This window comes from Budorcas taxicolor, chromosome X, assembly GCF_023091745.1.
Source record: "Budorcas taxicolor isolate Tak-1 chromosome X, Takin1.1, whole genome shotgun sequence".
Classification (NCBI taxonomy): Eukaryota; Metazoa; Chordata; class Mammalia; order Artiodactyla; family Bovidae; genus Budorcas; species Budorcas taxicolor.
Genome location: NC_068935.1, coordinates 16,209,040 through 16,228,118, shown reverse-complemented (window position 1 = coordinate 16,228,118; position 19,079 = coordinate 16,209,040). Strand labels below are relative to the sequence as shown.

Here is a 19,079-nt window from a genome sequence, read left to right as displayed (position 1 = left end):
AAGTGGCTACCAAAGAAGGCTGCAGCTGCTAAGTCGCTTCAGTTGTGTCTGACTCTGTGTGACCCCATAGACGGCAGCCCACCAGGCTCCCCCGTCCCTGGGATTCTCCAGGCAGGAACCCTGGAGTCGGTTGCCATTTCCTTCTCCAAGGCATGAAAGTGAAAAGTGAAAGTGAAGTCGCTCAGTCGTGTCTGACTCTTAGCGACCCCATGGACTACAGCCCACCAGGCTCCTCCGTCCATGGGATTTTCCAGGCAAGAGTATTGGAGTGGGGTGCCATGCCTTCTCTGACCAAAGAAGGCTGCTGCTGCTGCTAAGTTGCTTCAGTCGTGTCCGACTCTGTGCAACGCCATAGACCCCATGGACTGAAACTTACCAGGCTCCTCCGTCCATGGGATTTTCCAGGCAAGAGTACTGGAGTGGGGTGCCATTGCCTTCTCCGATGGTTTCAATTTTCTGATGCCTAAATCTGATGCCTAAATCAGCATCAAACTCTGGCTTCCATTTTCATTCACTCATTCATCAGGTATTTATTGAGCACTTACAGGTACAGGGTAAAGCACCTGCCTGTAATTCGGGAGATCCATGTTCGATCCCTGGGTTGGGAAGTTCCCCTGGAGAAGGAAATGGCGACCCACTCCAGTATTCTTGCCTGGAGAATCCCATGGATGGAGGAGCCTGGTGGGCTACAGTCCATGGGGTTGCAAAGAGTCAGACACGACTGAGGGAGCTCACTTCACTTCACTACAGGTACCAGGTGGTTTAATGTGCTAATGTTATAGGAGTGAACAAGGAAAACACAATTTCTGCCCTCATGGAGTTTCCACTTGGTAATAGGCTGTCAGGAAGGAGAGTGACAATAGGTGAGGTGGCCTGTGGGTGTAAGTGCCAATGCCACTCACCCCATTCATTTCCAAAGCATTGGCCCTGGTCTCTCCATGTTGCCTCTTGCTGCGAGAGGTGAATTCTGGGACTTAATAGGACAACAGCAAAAGGACCATGCTGGGGTACCCTGAGTTAACTAAAAGATGACAAACTGATTCCAAGACTCCCTTGGGGTTTGTGTCTTCCAATAGGTGGAAGTTCCTTGAAGCAAGAATTATACCTAATTTATTTTTGTACACCCAATACTTAGCATAGTAGAGGTGCCCAATAACTGTTGAATGAGTCAATGGAGATTTTTTAAAATACCATACAAGGTGGGAGTCTGTGCCTTCCCTAGGCTGGTTCAGGCTTCCCCCTCATCCTTAGCACAAACCCTTTGGCTTCAAAGTAACCCTCAGGCTGATGGTTGAGTGTCTGAGCACCAATCTATCGAGGGGATATGGGATGAGTCCTGAGGGGCCTCTACCTGGACTGGTACTCATGACTACAACTCTGATAAACAAAGACAGTTGTCTACACACATTACACACTTCAAAGACGTATTTGAGCAAAAGGGTACAGATGTTTGGTGGCTCACTGGGATGGCAAGAACCGCTTGGTTGATGGGATACTGAGCTGGTGGAGGCAGGCATAGGAGACAGTAGAATAAGGCTCACGCCCAACCTTTTTACTTACTTCAACACCTGTGCAACTGTATTTGGTCCAAACCATTCGCCAATTGATTTCCCTTCTCCTACGCCCATCTGTGCTGTTTTCATGTGGAAAAAGATAAACATGTCAGCAAAAGGTCTTCCAACAAACCACAAATTCCTAATTTTCTGCATAAATAATTAAGCAGATAGATGACTTAGTGGAGCCACATATAAAGCAGGGGACAAGAAAAGCAAGTACAGAGATTTTCTTGGTGCCCCAGGGGCTGAGATGCCAAGCTCCCAATGCAGGGGACCTGGGTTCAATCCCTAGTTGGGGAACTGATGCAACTAAGTTCACATGCCACAGCTAAAAGATTCCATGTGCCAAAATGAAAGATCCCACATGAAATAAAATATTTTAAATTTGAAAAAAAAAGAAAAGCAAGTACAGGCAAAGTAAGCTGAATTTCAGTGTTTCTTTCCTTTTACTTGGACTATGCAACAGAAAGACAGGCTTTAAACTACTCATGTGACCTTACCCATTTGATGGATAGAGTAGCAACAGTCTTTTCTATCTAAGAAGCACTGTAGGATTCGTTGGTATTCTTTGGGTTGTTCTTTCTGTTTCTCCCAGTTCCAGTCTTTTTAGGAAAAAAAGAGTTAAAATCATGTTTATAACCATTTGTTATCTCTGCAGTCTTACTCTGACTACAAGGTTAGAAGGAAAACAAAGGCATTACATCTAGAAAGTGGGAACGATCAGGTCAGAATATTCCCAAGTATCTTTAATATTGATGACCAAGACATCTGGAAATGGATTTCTTTCAGAGACTCAGTGGGTGTAAAGCAAAAACAAGACAAGAAGTTGACCAAGAAATTGACTTTGCCCATGAGCTGGAGTTGGATAAATATTACTTGAAAACAGGGATACAAGCCCTTTCTGGTCAGCTACTCAGTGACCAGGATGTCACCTTAAAACCCAGCAGTATATCCGGGTCTCATTCAGACACTGTAGTGTCTCACGTCCAGACAAACACCAGTGGCTTTGGTTTGTATATTTCAGCAGCACTGACAAGAGTCAGTGAGGGGAAGGTAAGGGGAAGTGCCATCCTGACACACCAGTATTTCCAGGGGAATAAAAACAATTTGCAAATAAGAAGGTTTTTTTAAAGAAATGCACACTGCCATTTTTTACACAGCCTTTTTAAAAGGCCACACTGAGCTTTGGAAAAACAAATACCTTTGTTATCAGGTGTTGATGGTTTCCTTATGACCAAAACTAAAACAATTACACCTGTAGAGATCTGATCTGTGCCTCAGGCACAGCCCCCCAGTTCTACAGGGGCTGCTTATGACTTGCTGAGGACAACTCTGAAAAAACTCTCATTGTCACCTCTGTGGACAGGACACACTGTTCCCATTCCCTCAGCTCTAGGAACTCTGTCTAATGGGAGAGATTTCTGAGTCTTAGTTGGCTTCCAAGACAGAAATTTCTCTCCTGAGGTTTTAGAAAGTGTTTGAATTCACAAGTGAAATCTACTGGAAGGCAAAGGCCATTCTCTCCAGAGTCTTTGGTTCTCTTTACTTTTGTATTTCTGAAACCAAATGTTTAAACTTTACATCCAGCAGTCTTCAGAGGGTGAACAGCATTCAACTGTTTTTCACCAGCTACTGAACTGTCTGACTCTGGGGGAAATCCTGATTAGCTGGCTGGTATGTACCACTAAATATTTACTGATGACAGTGAAAAGTCAACTAATACCCCACCTCAACTGCAAAATAACCAAAAAGGAAATGCTCCAAAATACTTTATAAAATCACATCTTCTCATTCGAATATCTTAGCTATGAGATCTATTTCCACATTCTTCCTGCTACTTGCTTTTACATTAAAACAATTGAGACTGCTGATTGTGGGGAAAACTCCCCAGTTTGCTCTCCACAAGATTCATTTCCAGAAGAATCATCTTGAAGTGTTTCATAAATGAGAAAGTAAAAACAGTAAGAATGGATCTGTTCCAAGAAGTATGTGTACAGTAGAGAAATCACTGGACAAGGAGACAGAAGACCTGCATTCTATTCCCAAATCCATGACTTTTGCTGTTCAGCCTGGGGCAAGTCACCTTATTTCCTGAGCCTCAATTTCCGCATCTGTTAAACAGAAATTATGATACTACCCAGGGGATGCAGGCACGGGACATTCTAAACCCTGAAAAAAGGCATGAAGCCCTAAAGCCTCCCCAGACTCTTCTCCAGTCTTCTCCGGTAACCGCAGGAGGATGTGTGAGGTTGTACAGTCAGGGAAAGGGAGTCAGTTGTTGTACCTCTGAATCTCAAGGAGTAACAGCTGAAGATTTCAGCAGCCCAATCTCATCCAAGATGGCCTTTCATTCCCTCATCCCCAAGGCAAACCAGACTTTCACCCAACTTCCTGAACTGGCATCTAACCAAGGTCAGCCCACGGGAAGTATGCATATGTTTTAAGAAAGCAAGACTCGAGTGTTCCAACAATGATTACTGGAAGGTTCTAATTTTAAGATAGTGTGTACTCTTTATTATTTAAAAAAATTTGTAAGCTTTATTGAAGTATGACTGACAAATAAAAATTGAATATATTTAGCTTAAACAGCATGATTTTTAAAAGGATATATGATGCGATAATTTAATCAACCTATACATTGTGAAATGATTATCATAATCTACTTAATTAACACATCTATCACTTCACATACTTTTTCTTTTTTTAAACTTTATTTTTATTTTTTAAATTAATTTATTGGAATATAGTTGCTTTACAATGTTGTGTTGGGAAGTTCTTAATAAAGCCTCCTGAGAAAGCTAATTTAAGGATTCCTTCATTATCAAGTAGACCTCATCAGTGAACCCAAACCAAAAGAGCACTGGTTCCCTCATTAGGCACTTCCCTTAGGTTACTGACATCTTTCACCAGACAAATATTTTAAATGAGGTCAAAAAACAGGCTCACCGCCACACCTTCTTCCGGCTCCTTTTGTTATCTGACCTGTTTAAGAACTCACGTGAACAACAGTGAAGATGGAAACTCTATGATACACTTGACTCAATGTTCAGTTCTGTCCCAGGAAAATAACTCTCTGGCTTAGTGAGTTACAAGGAAATGCCAGCTGTTTCCTTCTCATGAGAGGGTTTGTTGACTTGTCAGCCCCACCACTTGGGCTTACAGAGAGCACTTCAGGACCTGCAGCTCTGTTCCCTTTAGCACCAAGGCTAAACCATCAGCAGTAAATGTGACTGCAGAGGTCTCCGAGACAGAACAAATTTAACTCACCCCTTCCCAAGTGTCTGCAGATAAGGGCTTGAGCCAGCATCATCTGTCCACAGCGTAGCATACATCCCCAGCCAGCATCAGATGAAGGGCCTGTTCCCCCTGTTGGCAAAATGGATGAGAATGAATGTGAGTTCATTAAATTGCCCTTTCCTGAAACATCAGCATATTGGAGAATCATACAATATAGATAGGCACACATACTCAGAATAGAGAGGCAAGAGATAAAGCCAGATATCCAACAAGGTTTGTTACAGGGTAGAACTTGCAAAGATAAAGCTGAGTTAACCAAAACGGGTTCTATGACCTAAGGCAAAATAAACAAATGAACAAAACCTGCCGTGTATGTTTTCTGCTTAGAGATATCCAGGCATGCATTCAATTTTGGTAGATGACTGACTACCATGTATGACTACCAACACTTAATCCATGACATGTCATCATCTGCCTGACCAAATCTGGCTTTTCACAGCTCACTTCCAGAGGAGGGCAATCTTATCTGACTTAAAGAATAAATGCTACCAAAGTTGATCATCAGTATGGTCAAGGAAATCTGGAAAGCTCTTGACCGTTCTAAATATACATTATGAAGCTCTGAATGGTAAGGAGAATGTAAATAGAGGAAAGAGTCCTAGGTTAGGCATCAGAAGACCAGTCTCTAGTTACCTAATCTAAGTCTCATCTGTAAACTGGAGATAATAGCATATACCTTGCCTACTATCAATGGATACTATAAGAATTATATGAGAGAGTATCTATAAAAGTATTCTACCACCCATTCAAGATGATGTAAATATTTGGTATAATGAGTATGGTCATAACGTTGTTTAGTCACTAAGTGGACTCTTTGCAACCCCATGGACTGGGGCCCACCAGGCTCCTCTGTCCATGGGATTATCCCGGCAAGAATACTGGAGTGAGCAGCTACTTCCTCCTCCAGGGGATCCTCCTGACCCAGGAATTGAACTCGTGTCTCCTGCATTGGCAGGTGGATTCTTTACCACTGAGCCACCAGGGAAGCCCTAATATAAAATACTATTAATAAATTAGAAATATACTATATTTTTTAAAGGTACAAAACCAATTAATAAGACAACAGGTTCCATTTGAAGAACACTTGATGTAACAAAAATCCTATATATGTGGCCGGGCACGGGGTGGGGGGGGGGGGGGCAGCGCTCAATATCCTTTTTCAAAGTACTTTGAAGTGAGACAACTTGGATGGCAGAGGAGACATTATGCTTTCATTGCTTCCTCTCCCAACACAGAAGTGGAAAAGTATGCTATAAGCATGGTCTCACAAGACTAACCGTAAACGACATCATCAACCATGTAAGACAAGTGGTCCAAGATGGCTGTTCCTTTCCTTTTGTTGTGGGGACTGAAGGAGAGTTGCTACAGCAAAATGAGGAGAGTTGAGCCAACTTGCCAGCTAGAAGTGGAGTCCGTTGGCTCTTGCTAATGGTGGGATTATAGGCCAGATTAGTATGGAAATATGCAATGAAGCCCACATAAAGAAGGGATCATCTCTTTCAAAACACTGTCAGAGTTGAATTGCAAATGTTTTCAAATCTTGCAAAGATCTCTTCATCCAGAAAAAATTAACAGTTTTGAATTAGAGTAGTAAAGATTGTTCTTTTGTGTATTTTACTCAGGTACTTCCTATGGAGAGCAAAAAAAAAAAAAGTCTGTGTGAACTTCATTTTTCACACTTATCAGAAAGATAGATTTCACTCCAGTTATTAGGTCCAGTCCCAAAACAAAATCAGTCAGACAGGTTTCCTCTAGGAGAATAGCTTCCACCAACTGAGTTTGGTGATCCTTTTCTATAGGACCATAAGATTAGAAAGAAGTAACCCTGTTTGCAAACATTTACAAATTTTCTCTGGAGGGATACTATTTACTTAGCTCATTAAACTGTCCTTTTTTCTAGACAGCAGCTGGTATTCTTAACTGCCAAGGATATCCACTATAATTCATTTCTCAGTGGCAAAGTGTTTTCATATCATAGGAAGAAATAAAAAAGCAAGAGAATTATTTTCTTTCCTTCAAGGTACAATCATCTTTAATAATCAAATAACTCCATAAAGCGGTGGAATGTATCAAGTTAAAAGTGTGACTGTTTCGTTGCTCTCAGACTTAAAACAATATCTCTAGTGCCCAAACACTTGGAGGTGGGCTCAAAAGTAAACCGGCATTACACGTTAACACCACAGAACCATACATGCTGAGGCACATTGGCAACGAAACTTCTGTATGAAGCATAAGACTTAATCAACTACTCCCCCAAATTAAATTCTTCACCATAGTGAATTGTTAATTCTGAGGTTTCCATGATATCACTGATAACCTCAGGAAAGCTATCTATAAGGAAGAAAGCACAGTATAACAAATGATATACCTACCAATTGGTGAAAATTTCCTCCTGTATGTAAACCATAGACGAGCACTTATATCAGACAACAGCTTAGATTTTTCTGTAATTAAATGTGAAATTAAAATTAAATCACCGTATCCCATCTAAAGATATCTGTCTTTGACTTCTGAGCCAGGGGCAAACTAAATTTCAAATAACCAGTCATTTCCATTGTTATGAGGTTAAGGGAAATTCATAAGAAATCTAATCTCATTTTAGCCAAATAATTTCAGTATTTCCGCCCGCCTATATTTTGGCCAGAGCTACTGGCTACAATGATGCTGAGTGGCTCCTGTCTCCTCACTGAACTCCATAGCCCCAGCAGGTACTTAACACTGAGATCACATGGCCAAAAGACACGGACCAGGAAAAGCAAGGATCTTGGGCAACCTAATGACAAGGCAGTCAGCCCCTGCCTGATAGTTGGCTGGATCTCTCATCAGCATCCACGGTCTGTTACCTAAAACGAGGGATAGGTTGTTGGCATTTGTGTGTGCACATAAATCTTTAACTAAAAAGATGTCCCTGCTAAGCAAATTCAGTGTGTAAGAAATTAGTGCACTGGCATTTCTAATAATCTAAATGGTGATATAACATCACAAATGCTTTTGTAATTTTTGTTCAAAGCATGCTTTCCTGTATATATTTTACAGCGTAAATTTACTTCAGTGGCCACAAATATGGCTTCCACATGCCCATCTGTACTTAGGTGTGCTTCTGTCTTAGTCTTCTTTCTCCTCCTTCTCAAAACACATCTATCTTCGTAATTCTGTACAGAATTTATAGTCATTGCACTTTAAAACAAGAAAAGGCAATTCAGTGTTAACCAATAGTCTCTATTTTCTCTTCTGCCTTTCCTTTGAACAAATCAGAAAGCTGAGCTGTCTGGATTGTTCTTCCCCTTCATGTCGCCAGCGCCTAGCACAGTATGGGAAGCAGATGTAAAATGGTCAAGAGTAAGACTTCTGGAGTCATGCTCTGCCTGGGTTTGAGCCCTGATTCTGCTCCTTACCAACTGTGTGGCCTTGTTACTTAACTTCTCTGAGCTTCAGTTTCCTCATCTATATAACGGGGAGAAGAATTGCACCCACTTCCCAGAGAGATGAGTATTCAACAAGATAACACTACATGGAAGGCAGTAGCTTACATGGTACAGTACACAATAAACCTGAGGTAGATGTTAGCTATTATTTTATCCCCTTGTCACAAATGCTCACGCCCCTCATTCCTTCCCCTGATATTCTCTATGTCTTCTGGCTTGCCTATATGCTAGAAAGGCTGGGGAAAGTTGTATAGGCATTTTGTAAAGATTTATTTATTTGCTGGCTACGGTGGGGCTTCAGTGTTCTGTGTAGGCTTTCTCTAGCTGTGGCAAGTGGGGGCTACTCTTCATTGTTGTGCGTGGGCTTCTCAGTGGCCTCTCTTGTTGTGAAGCATAGGCTCTAAGCACGTGAGCTCAGTGATTGTGGCCTGTGAGCTCTAGAGCACAGGTGCACGGGCTTAGCCGCTCTGTGGCATGTGGGATCTTCCTGGACCAGGGGTGAAACCCGTGTCCCCTGCATTGGCAGGCGGATTCTTAACCACTGGACCACCAGGGAAGCCCTAGACTTTAATAAGAGTTTCACCTTGAAAGGGCTTTTCCAACTTAACATTTGAAACTGGGCATATTTGGCAACTTGGGGATCCCTGTTGTCGGGAAATGCACAACTAGAAGAGATCACCTGCAGTCCCTCTCCTGTTAATTACTGGCAAAAGGAGTTAAGATCCAGAAAGTGACTTATCCGAGGTAGAAGAGTCTGAATACAAAAGGTCTCCTCATTGTTAGCACCAGGTGCTATCCACTGTTCAGGATTTTCCAGTCAAAAGGATGAAGCCAGACTCAAATGGAACTAGCAGATGCTAACTTCTTCTCTTGCCCTTTATTTATGTATTTCTTTTTGGCTGTGCTGGGTCTTCATTGCCGCGTGGGCTCTTCTCTAGTTGCAGTGAGCGGGGCTACACTCTAGGCGCAGTGTGCAGGCTCTTTCTCTTGCTGCAGAGCACGGGCTCCAGGGCACGCTGGCTTCAGTAGTTGTGGTTTCCAGACTGCAGCGCACAGGCTCAGTGGCTGGGGTGCACAAGCTTAGTTGCTCTGCAGCATGTGGGATCTTCCTGGATCTCGGATGGAACCCATGTCTCATACATTGGCAGGTGGACTCCCTACCACTGAGCCACCAGGGAGGCCCCCTCTCTTGCCTTTTGGTCAGCTTCTTCCTGTCCCTCCCTCCATGCTAGGACCTCCAAAGAGGATCTCTCTTCAGACACAAAACTCAGAGCAGCCTGTTTCCAAGTTCAGGTTTTATCTGTGTGCGGGGTTGTTAGCACTTTTAGGTTAAAAGGTCTTTCTCAATCTATAAGAATGTAATGGTAAGGAAGAGAAAGCCAAGCCTCCTTTCCATCTAGCTGCAGTGGCTAAAAGTTCTGTACAAAATCAGAATAAACTGAGATAGTACCACAGTCAGCAAAAGCTCTAAAACGATAAGACTTCTCAGTATCTGAGACTGTTTGTGACAGCCATGGGCTGTTTAGAAGTCCCTTGGGTGGCAGGGTTTTTCATCAGGACATGAGAGGAATGAGAAGTATGTAGTCATCAAAGACTAGATACTGGTTAGTAATATCCAGAGCTGGTCCATGTTTTTTGAAACCCGAGGCTTATAGAATTGGGCTGTTCTCCTTTAAGAAAAAAAACATGACTTTTTCAAATTGTACAAATACCTATGATCATGTGAACACACTGCTAGGGCCTCAGAAGAGTCTCTGCATGCAAGAAAGGGGCCAGAGGCTTAAACTCCTCCAGCTGTAAAGTAAATCTGCCTAGCAGTAGCATTAACCCCTTATCAACCCAAGAAGGAAAACAGGGTAGGACTTCAACCTCGGGCACCCATCTCATTTGGGTTCTCACAGACAAATGCAACCAAACCTTACCTGTTTTAAGAAGATGCTGTTTTCCCAAGATCCATACCAGCTCATCTGTATCTGGAAACTCTTCTAGGTAGTCAGCAAAAATAGTAATCTGGTTTTCATACTTGGATAAAACTGAAAAGGAAAGAAACTTAAGCAAAATGTAATCGAGGGGACTTGCTTCTATGATTTATTAATTATTACCTTTGTCTTGAAGGTAAAAATTAGGTTTTTTTTTTTTAGATTCACCACTGGAATCTAATGGAAGCAAATCCTCCTGCTTGAGAAACAAAGACACTTATGGGGCCTCAAAATCTTTTAAGAGAGGGATTTCCTTCGACCACCTGTTTAGACCTTCTTTTTCTCATGGTCCCATTTGGCACCATCTCTGAATGATGTTTTGGTCACAATTACATCAAACATTTTGTTCTAATGGGGCTTTCTTTGTAAACAGCCACTTTCTAGCTTGTCTTAGTGTGAGTGTAGTACACGGTGACACAATAGTACCTGCATACCTGACCTCATTCCATGTCTAATCAGACCCCAGGGACTAATGTGAGGTTTCTAGCAGCCGGTGGCTTAGAAGGGGGCTATGACAAGCCTGAAACACTATATATACAACTCTGAAAATGTAATATTTTAGCTGGAAGTCCAGATGTTTTATCAGTAATTTAGTGTTTTATTCACTTACAACTTCTACAAAGAAGAATCTTGAAGCAACTGATAAATAGAACTTGTTCTTGGGATTCACAAATGACCATGGTTGTCTCTCAACAGACAGGAACTGAACAAAATACAATTAAATCTCATAAGTTCAAAGGCCACACTCTCAGAACCTATGTCCACGTAATGTGGGATGAGTTAAAATTCACTTCTGTACTGCCTGCGGGGAAAGGATCTGCTAAGACTCAAGATTGACTTGTGAAGGGAAGGACCTTATCACAAGTTTCCTTTAAGTACTGAGTCGGCCAACAAGTTCATTCAGATTTTTCCATGTGAGGTTATGGGAAAACCTGAACAAACTTTTTGGCCAAACCAGTAATTTTCTGAGAGAAAGAATATCATAGGTGGTAAGTAAGTTTCCGAGCCAGCCCAGAAAAATCTATCTTAACCTATAAGCAGAAAAATGAAATTGTTAGTATATTTCATAGTTTATGGTGCTGTTTCAATGACAAATCATATTTCAAGTTCAAAGCTGAGACAACCGAGCACACATCTTATCATCTCAGCAATTGGAGGCTCCCAGACCCTACAGGGAGGGGAGCTCAGAGCCAGTAGGGGCCATTTTGTGCAGCTACCAGTAGCTGCAAGGGCTCTCCCAGATCAGCCCCTAAGAGTGCCAAGGGAATAGTTTCCTATAAAAAATATCATTGCGGGATGTGTTTAGCTCACTTGAAAGGACAAATTGCTTTCTTCTGGCTTTGTTTTCTAAGGCAGGAGCATGCTGTTTTCATAGAAATAAATGGTCTTTCCTAGAAATAAATAAAAGAGTCTTATCATGAAAACAGACTACTCGGTTGGAGGCTGACATTATACTTTGTATAATTTGTATACATTGAAGTCATAATTTGTTTGAAGTTATAATTTTAGAAACACAACTACCCGGGGATACTGCCCTCCTTGAAATATCTGACAGAAGTCCAGTCTTTCAGGGATTTAGGTAGCCTTTCTCCTCAAGATGTTTTCATCATTAGGGTCACAGCCACGCCTCTATTTCCAATGTACAGAAGTTAGAAATGAGACAGCCATTTCATTCCCCAGTGAAAACTCATCACTGCCAAATCTGCCAGGGAGCTTGTGTCACAGTCTTAGCCTTTCTGCCCCTGGCCGCAGCCCCTGGCCCCTGCTCAGGAAATAGCAGGCTAAAAATGATCATCCAGGTCAGGCCATCCCCAGGAGGTGGTGGACAGAGGTGGCGTAAATCACACTGTGTACCTTCCCACCCCATTCTCCACCCCTCACAGGCAAGAGAAATCAGGTTAAAACAAACATCCAGTGCAGCCTAGAAAAGGGGGGCAGAGGGGAGGGGAGAGTCAGAAAATAAGCAATTTGAGAGAAGTGTGGGAAAGGGGCAACCTCTCTGGCATTCCCCTGGTAGGGATGAGGAAGGTGGTATTGGATGAATGTACAACATGTATGCATATAAGCCTCGGTCTTTTTTTAGTACTGGCTGAAAAAAAATTCTCTATCACCAACCCTGTCTCAGTGACTCACTGCCCAGTTATCTGGTCAAATTAGTACAGCCCCTTACAGCCTGTGAGAACTACATGCTTCATTTGAGATGGCTCTGACCAAAATGATAGCCAAAGAATTTTCCTCTTGCTCTTACACCCCTCACCCCCAGGCCAGGAAAAAGGGCAATTACAGTCTCTATTCTTCCAGAGTCTCTAGAAAATGGACTCCAAGAACGCAGTGCGTCAGCCCATAACCAGCGTGAGTTGAAAACTACAGGGATGAAACAAAAGAAAGCCAGACCAGAAGATGAGATTAACAGAAGTACAGAGCGATAACATGAGGAGAGTGTATAAAAGGGAGTCTAGGGGAGGAAAGGGGACTTGATCTTCCACAAGAATTCAGAAAGATGAAGCCAACTGGGTTGTGGTTGAGGTGCAGAAGTGAAATGGCATTTCCAAACAAATCACTTCTCACTAACAGCAATCCTTCTGAAAAAAATTTTCATAAACTACTTTTGTCTTACCTTAAAATTAACAAACATCAGACTTATATGAGCTCCTTGCCCTTTCAACCTGTTTAAAGACATAGGAACTATACAGGCAGAGCTACCAATATTACAGCTTGGTGTACCAAGAATCAGCTTCTATAAGGCCTGATGGGCAACAGGCTTCACTCTGTTCCATTCTACTTTAATAATCATTAAAAAGACTGAAGTCTCTGCAGGGTTAGCTTAGTAGTCAAATAATAACTGAGAAAAAGATTTCCATAAGCTCCTGGAACCGAAACATCTCCCAGTCTTGGCCAAGACGCTCTGTGTACATGCTAGGGCATGCTTTCAACACTCAGCCAGGCAGTTGATTAACTCTGCCTTAGTCGTCCCTTTCTGCTTATACAGAGCCCAAGGTCAGCCAGAGTGAGAGCTGAGGGCCTGCTCAGGTCTTTCCTGAGCATGCACATAGCCTTGGGACTGCACACATTCCTGAGCAGGCATGTGGTCCTCTAGGTTCCCAAGAATATGCCTGAACTTTTCAAAGTGCCAACAAATATATTATTCTTCAGCTTTACCTTTCAAACTTTTTGGTTATCTACTCCTCAAATAGCTGTGAAGTTAATCAGTTGCCTCTAATAGTTTTCCAGAAAAGCACCCCCCCCCCCGCAACCCAGAGAGGGGGAGGCTATCTGCACCTCCAAGTCAAGACAAATAAAGTTTTACATGTGGGGTTTTCCAGGGAATTGCCAGACAGATCAAATAATGACAGCTCTCTAGAAATGAGGATTTACAGGAGTTTCAAACCTGTTCTGCATCCTCCAGGGATTACCAGGTTGCTGGCTTTCCCTATGGTTGCAAGCTGTGAATTCTCAAGGCCACTGAAAAGCTGGAGAGCAAAAGATGGGCATAGCACAAGTGAAAATGCCACAAAGCTGACTATTATAAGGCAGTCATTTTTCATGAATAAATGAATATTCCACAGACTGGTGCAAACCTTTGGTTAATTTCCAGAGTGCTGCAAAAGTTGGTTCTGATCGTCTTTGCCAATTCTTTTCATTTCTATTATAGGCAGAATTTTCAGAAGTCTTCACTCTGCCATTTTTGCTGATGACTTACTTGAATAATGTGCTTTCCAGTGACTGACTATATTTGTAAGGGTTATTTTGTAAAACGGCAAGTAAATGAAAAAAAATCACTTTAAATAAATTCTGTGGGGTTTGTTCCCCACAAACAATAAAAAGACTCTAAAGGGAAATCAAAAGGTCATAGAGTCTCATGGCCAGAAAAAGCCTGAGACACCACAAAGTATCTTGCTTGTGGAAAAAAAAAAGTGAAAGTGTTAGTTGCTCAGTCATGTCTAACTCTTTGTGACTCATGGACTGTAGCCTGCCAGGCTCCTCTGTCCATGAGATTCTCCAGCAAGAATACTAGAGTAGATTGCTATTTCCTCCTCCAGGGGATCTTCCCAATCCAGGAATCGAACCTGGGTCTCCTGCATTGCAGGCAGGATGTTTACCATCTGAGCCACCAGGGAAGCCCCATACCATTTATAGTTATAGTAAAATATTGACTATGTTCCCTGTTCTGTACTATATGTACTTGTAGCTTATTACATGGCTCAGACGGTAAAGCATCTGTCTACAATGCAGGAGACCCGGGTTTGATCCCTGGGTCAGGAAGATCCGCTGGAGAAGGAAACGGCAATCCACTCCAGTACTATTGCCTGGAAAATCCCATGGACAGAGGAGCCTGGTATGCTACAGTCCATGGGGCTGCAAAGAGTCAGACATGACTGAGTGACTTTCCTTCCTGTTCCTTGTGCCTCTTAACCCATTAACCTTATCTTCCCCTTCCCACATCTCTCTCCCCACTAGTAACCACTCACTTTTTCTCTGTCAGTCTGTTTCCTTTTTGGTATAATTACTAGTTTAATATACTCGCATTCAACATATTTTCAGGTCACACCTTCAAAATCATAAGAAAATGGTCACAGGAGACAGGTATGGTAAGTTCAATTCAGTTCAGTCACTCAGTCGTGTCCGACTCTTTGCGACCCCATGAATCACAGCACGCCAGGCCTCCCTGTCCATCCCCACCTCCTGGAGTTCACTCAAACTCATGTCCATTGAGTCGGTGATGCCAACCAGCCATCTCATCCTCTGTCGTCCCCTTCTCCTCCTGCCCCCAATCCCTCCCAGCATCAGAGTCTTTTCCAATGAGTCAACTCTTCGCATAAGGTATGGTAAGGGCTGAATATAAATTAATATACTCATTCCATAAACTTTTACAGAGTACCTACTATGTGCTAAGGGGGCTTCCCAGGTGGTGCTAGTGGTAAAGAACCCACCTGCCAATGCAAGAGACCTAAGAGGTGTGGGTTCAACCCCTGGGTTGGGAAGATCCCCTGGAGGAGAGCATGGCAACCCACTCCAGTATTCTAGCCTGGAGAATCCCATGGACAGAGGAGCCTGGTGGGCATAGGGTTGCAAAGAGTCAGACACAACTGAAGCAACTTAGCACACACATGCATACTATATGCTAAGCACAATGGAAAAGACATCACTGAGATGTAGCCTCCATCATCCAAAGCATTTAATCTAGTAGAGAGGATAGGTCTGCAAACAAACAACAATAAGTACTATAAGAAAGGAAAGTGGGAGAGAAGAGATCAAGATGGTGGAGTAAGAAGTGGAGCCTACCTCCTGCTACAAATGCATCTAAAATATACCTACACGTGGAACAATTCTCATTGAAACTAACTGGAAACTGGCAGAAGCACTCCTGTACAACCAAGGTTGTAAGAACAATCCACACATAATTCAGTAGGAAGGGAAGAAAAGTAATCAGGTCAAGACCTGTGCCCCTGGGAGGGGAATCAGAAGAAAAGGGAGGTTTCATAGGTGGGGTGTGATCAGGTCAAGCCACAGACTGGGTGTCCCAGACCTAGGGTCCTATGTAGAGGAGACAAGCCCCCTTGGCTGGCCAGAGGACTGGACTCTACTCATGAGGAGGGTATGCATTGGCTGTCTTTGAGGCAGGGCAGAGAAAGATTTGCTCTGAGACCTCTGGGTTTCCAACAACCAGCTAGCCATGCACCCCAGCCCAAAGTACCGAGCGACACTCCCATCCTGTCTATTCTGTGTCATGGCACAGCAATTGGATCTGGGGAAGCCATGACCAGGGAAAAGACTTGACCATTGGACACAGAGGTGACCAAGTCCCAGGGTAATGCCTGAGTGGGGCAGCAATGGCCACTGTTGACACCTACTCAAACACCTCAGATGGCAGCCACCCCACCACGGCTCGCCCCCCACCTTGCTACACACAGAGGGATCACAAGGGCCCCACCCGCCATATGGAGCAGTCCTACAACAGGGCAGGAACAGCTGAGGCTGGGAACAGTGATCAGCTGTGAGAGACTAGGGAGAACTGCCCCTGAGGCAAGGCAGAGAGAGGTCTGCCTTAGCAGCTCTGGGTTTCCTGTGACCACTTTGCCATGCCCACCAGCCTGAGACCAGTGAACACTCTGGTCCTGCTCAACCCATGCCAAAGTGCTGAACTGGATCTGGGGTGCCCATGACAGAGGACAAGATTCAACCATGGGACACAGAGGTCTGAGTGGAACTTTCTTAGCTCTTACTGAAGCAGTGCCTCAGAACCCCCCAGATGTCTGACAGAAGCCTCTGCACCACAGCTGACCTCCCAACAGATGCAGAGAGTTCACACAGGCGCCGTCTTTCCTGTAGAGAGGTTCCATGACCGGGGAGGGGTGGTGAAGGCTGCGAGGGACAAAGGGGATCTGCACCTGAAGCTATGTCTGAGTGAAGCTGTGGACATCTATACAGGCGGTCAGCACATGGGGCCCCACTTGCTTTAGCATTCCCCTTCTCTGGGGCAAAGGTCCTAGTGTGAGGAGGAGAGAAAAACAGTCAGCTCAGGCCCCACCCCTGAGAGGGTGGTGACAGCCACTGAGCAGAGAGGAAGTCCCGTCTCACACTCACCACCGGCTCTAGCTGCTCTGTCTCCAGGCACACCCATTACCAAGGTGATAGTGGCCAGTGCACTGAGCAAAGATGGGATTTGTGTTCACATCAAATCCAGCTCTCCCACAAAAGGCACTGAGCACACACACTCTGTATAGAGATGGTTCCACCGGGAAGGACTTGTGTTCACATCAAATCCAGCTCTCACACCAAACACACTGGGCACACACAGTATAGAGACGGATCCACTGAAAAATACACTTTCAAGACTGCAATAGACAACTGTTTCACCTAAACTCATAGAGGCAAGAAAGTCAAGCAAAATGAAAAGGCAGAGTAACTACTCTCAATTGAAAGAGCAAGAGAAAATCCCTAAAAAATAATGAAAGAGAAAGAAAAGAGATTTAAAAAACAGAAATAAAAAAAATATGAGATAAAGAATTCAAAACATTGATAATAAAAATGTTAACTGAATTAAAGAAAACAATTGATGTAATCAGAGAACATTTCAGCAAGGAACTATAAAATATAAAAAAAAAAAGACCCAGTCAGAAATGAATAATTCAATAGCTGAAATAAAAGACACACTAGAAGGAATGAATAGCAGACAAAGTAATACAGAGGAACACGTAAGTGATCTAGAAGTCAGAAAAATGGAAACCACACAATCCGAAGAGCAGTAAGAAAAGCAAATTTTAAAAAATAATAAAGCAACTGAAGATATTCCTGGGACAACATTAAGCATCCAAACATTTGCATTATATGGGTTCCAGAAGGAGAAGAGAGAGAAAGGAAGATCAAAAATGTATTTGAAGAAACTATGCCTGAAAACTCCCAAACCTGAAGAAGGAAACAGATATACAGGTATAGGAATCACACAGGATCTCAAATAAGATAAACAGACCCACACCAATACATATCATAATTAAAATGGCAAAAGTGAATGATAAAGACAGGATTCTAAAGGCAGCAGGAGAAAAAAGTCATTTGCAAGGCAACCTCCATAAGGCTATTAGCTATTTCTCTGCAGAAACCTTGCAGGCCAGAAAGGAGTGACATGATATATTTAAAGTGCTAAAAGGTAAAAACTTGCAACCTAGGACAATCTACCCAGCAAACTTATCATTTAGAAGGAGAAATAAAGAACTTCTCAGATAAACAAAAATTAAAAGAGTTCCTCAATACTAAATGCACAATACAAGAAAAGCTGGAGGGTCTTTTCTAAATGGAAAAGTAGTAAGAATCTATAGTAAAGGGAAAATCCCACTAGGAAAGGCAAATATGTAGTAGGGACTGGGGTCAAACACTTAAATAAGCCAGTATGTAAATTAAAAGACAAAAAAATTGTATAAGCAATTATAACTACAATAAGCAGTAACGGGATAATATTGAAGATGTAGACTATGATATGACATCAAAAACACAAAGTGATTAAAAAATGGTAAAAACTGATTTTAAATGATTTTAAAATGAGCAGACCTGAATAGACTTTTTTCCAAAGAAGACATACAGATGGCTAGCAGCTATGTGAAAAGATACTCAACATCACTAATTATCAGAGAAATGCAAATCAAAGTAACAAGGAGATAGGATCTCACACCTGTCAGGATGGCTATCATTGAAAAGCCTACAAATAACAAAGGTTGGAAACAATGTGAAGAAAAGAGAACCTGGGTACACTGCTGGTGGGAAGGCAACTTTGTGCAGCCACTATGGAGAACAGTATGGAGGTTCCTCAATAAATTAAAACCAGAACTACCACAAGACCCAGCAATTCTACTCCTGATAATATACTCAGAAAAAAATGCAAACACTAATTCAAAAAGATACATACACCCCAAAGTTCATTGCAGCACTAGGTACAATAGCCATGATATGGAAGCAACCCAAGAACCCATCAACAGCTGAATAGATGAAGAAGATGTGATATATATATATATATACACACACACACAATGGAATACTACTTGGTCATAAAAAGGATGAAATACTGCCATTTGCAGCAACATGGATAGACCTAGAAAATATTATGTTTAGTGAAATAAGTGAGATCAATACAAACGCAGTATGATATCACTTATATGTGCAATATAAAAAATAATAATGCAAATAATATATGTAAAACAGAAACAGACTTACAGATAGAAAACAAATTAATGGTTACCAAAGGGGAGAGAGAAGAGGAGAAGGGCAAATTAGGGGTATGGGATTCAGAGATAAAAACTACTATGTATAAGATAGTGAAGCAACAAGTA

The 19,079-nt window shown here is 42.5% G+C and overlaps 1 protein-coding gene across 2 annotated transcripts in view; it reads right to left on the bottom strand.

Annotated features, from left to right (window-relative positions):
* Positions 1 to 19,079, bottom strand: part of ATG4A (autophagy related 4A cysteine peptidase) — a 77,751-nt gene that overhangs the window by 22,777 nt on the left and 35,895 nt on the right. Inside the window, exons 2-6 of one of the 2 annotated variants that reach the window (XM_052662980.1) lie at positions 10,201 to 10,311; positions 7,226 to 7,297; positions 4,824 to 4,922; positions 2,057 to 2,158; positions 1,561 to 1,633 (exon numbers count right to left, since the gene is read on the bottom strand). In XM_052662980.1, the coding sequence (XP_052518940.1) occupies positions 1,561 to 1,633; positions 2,057 to 2,158; positions 4,824 to 4,922; positions 7,226 to 7,297; positions 10,201 to 10,311 (457 nt within the window). The remainder of the gene's footprint in view (positions 1 to 1,560; positions 1,634 to 2,056; positions 2,159 to 4,823; positions 4,923 to 7,225; positions 7,298 to 10,200; positions 10,312 to 19,079) is intronic. The other variant, XM_052662981.1, reaches the window with a different exon arrangement.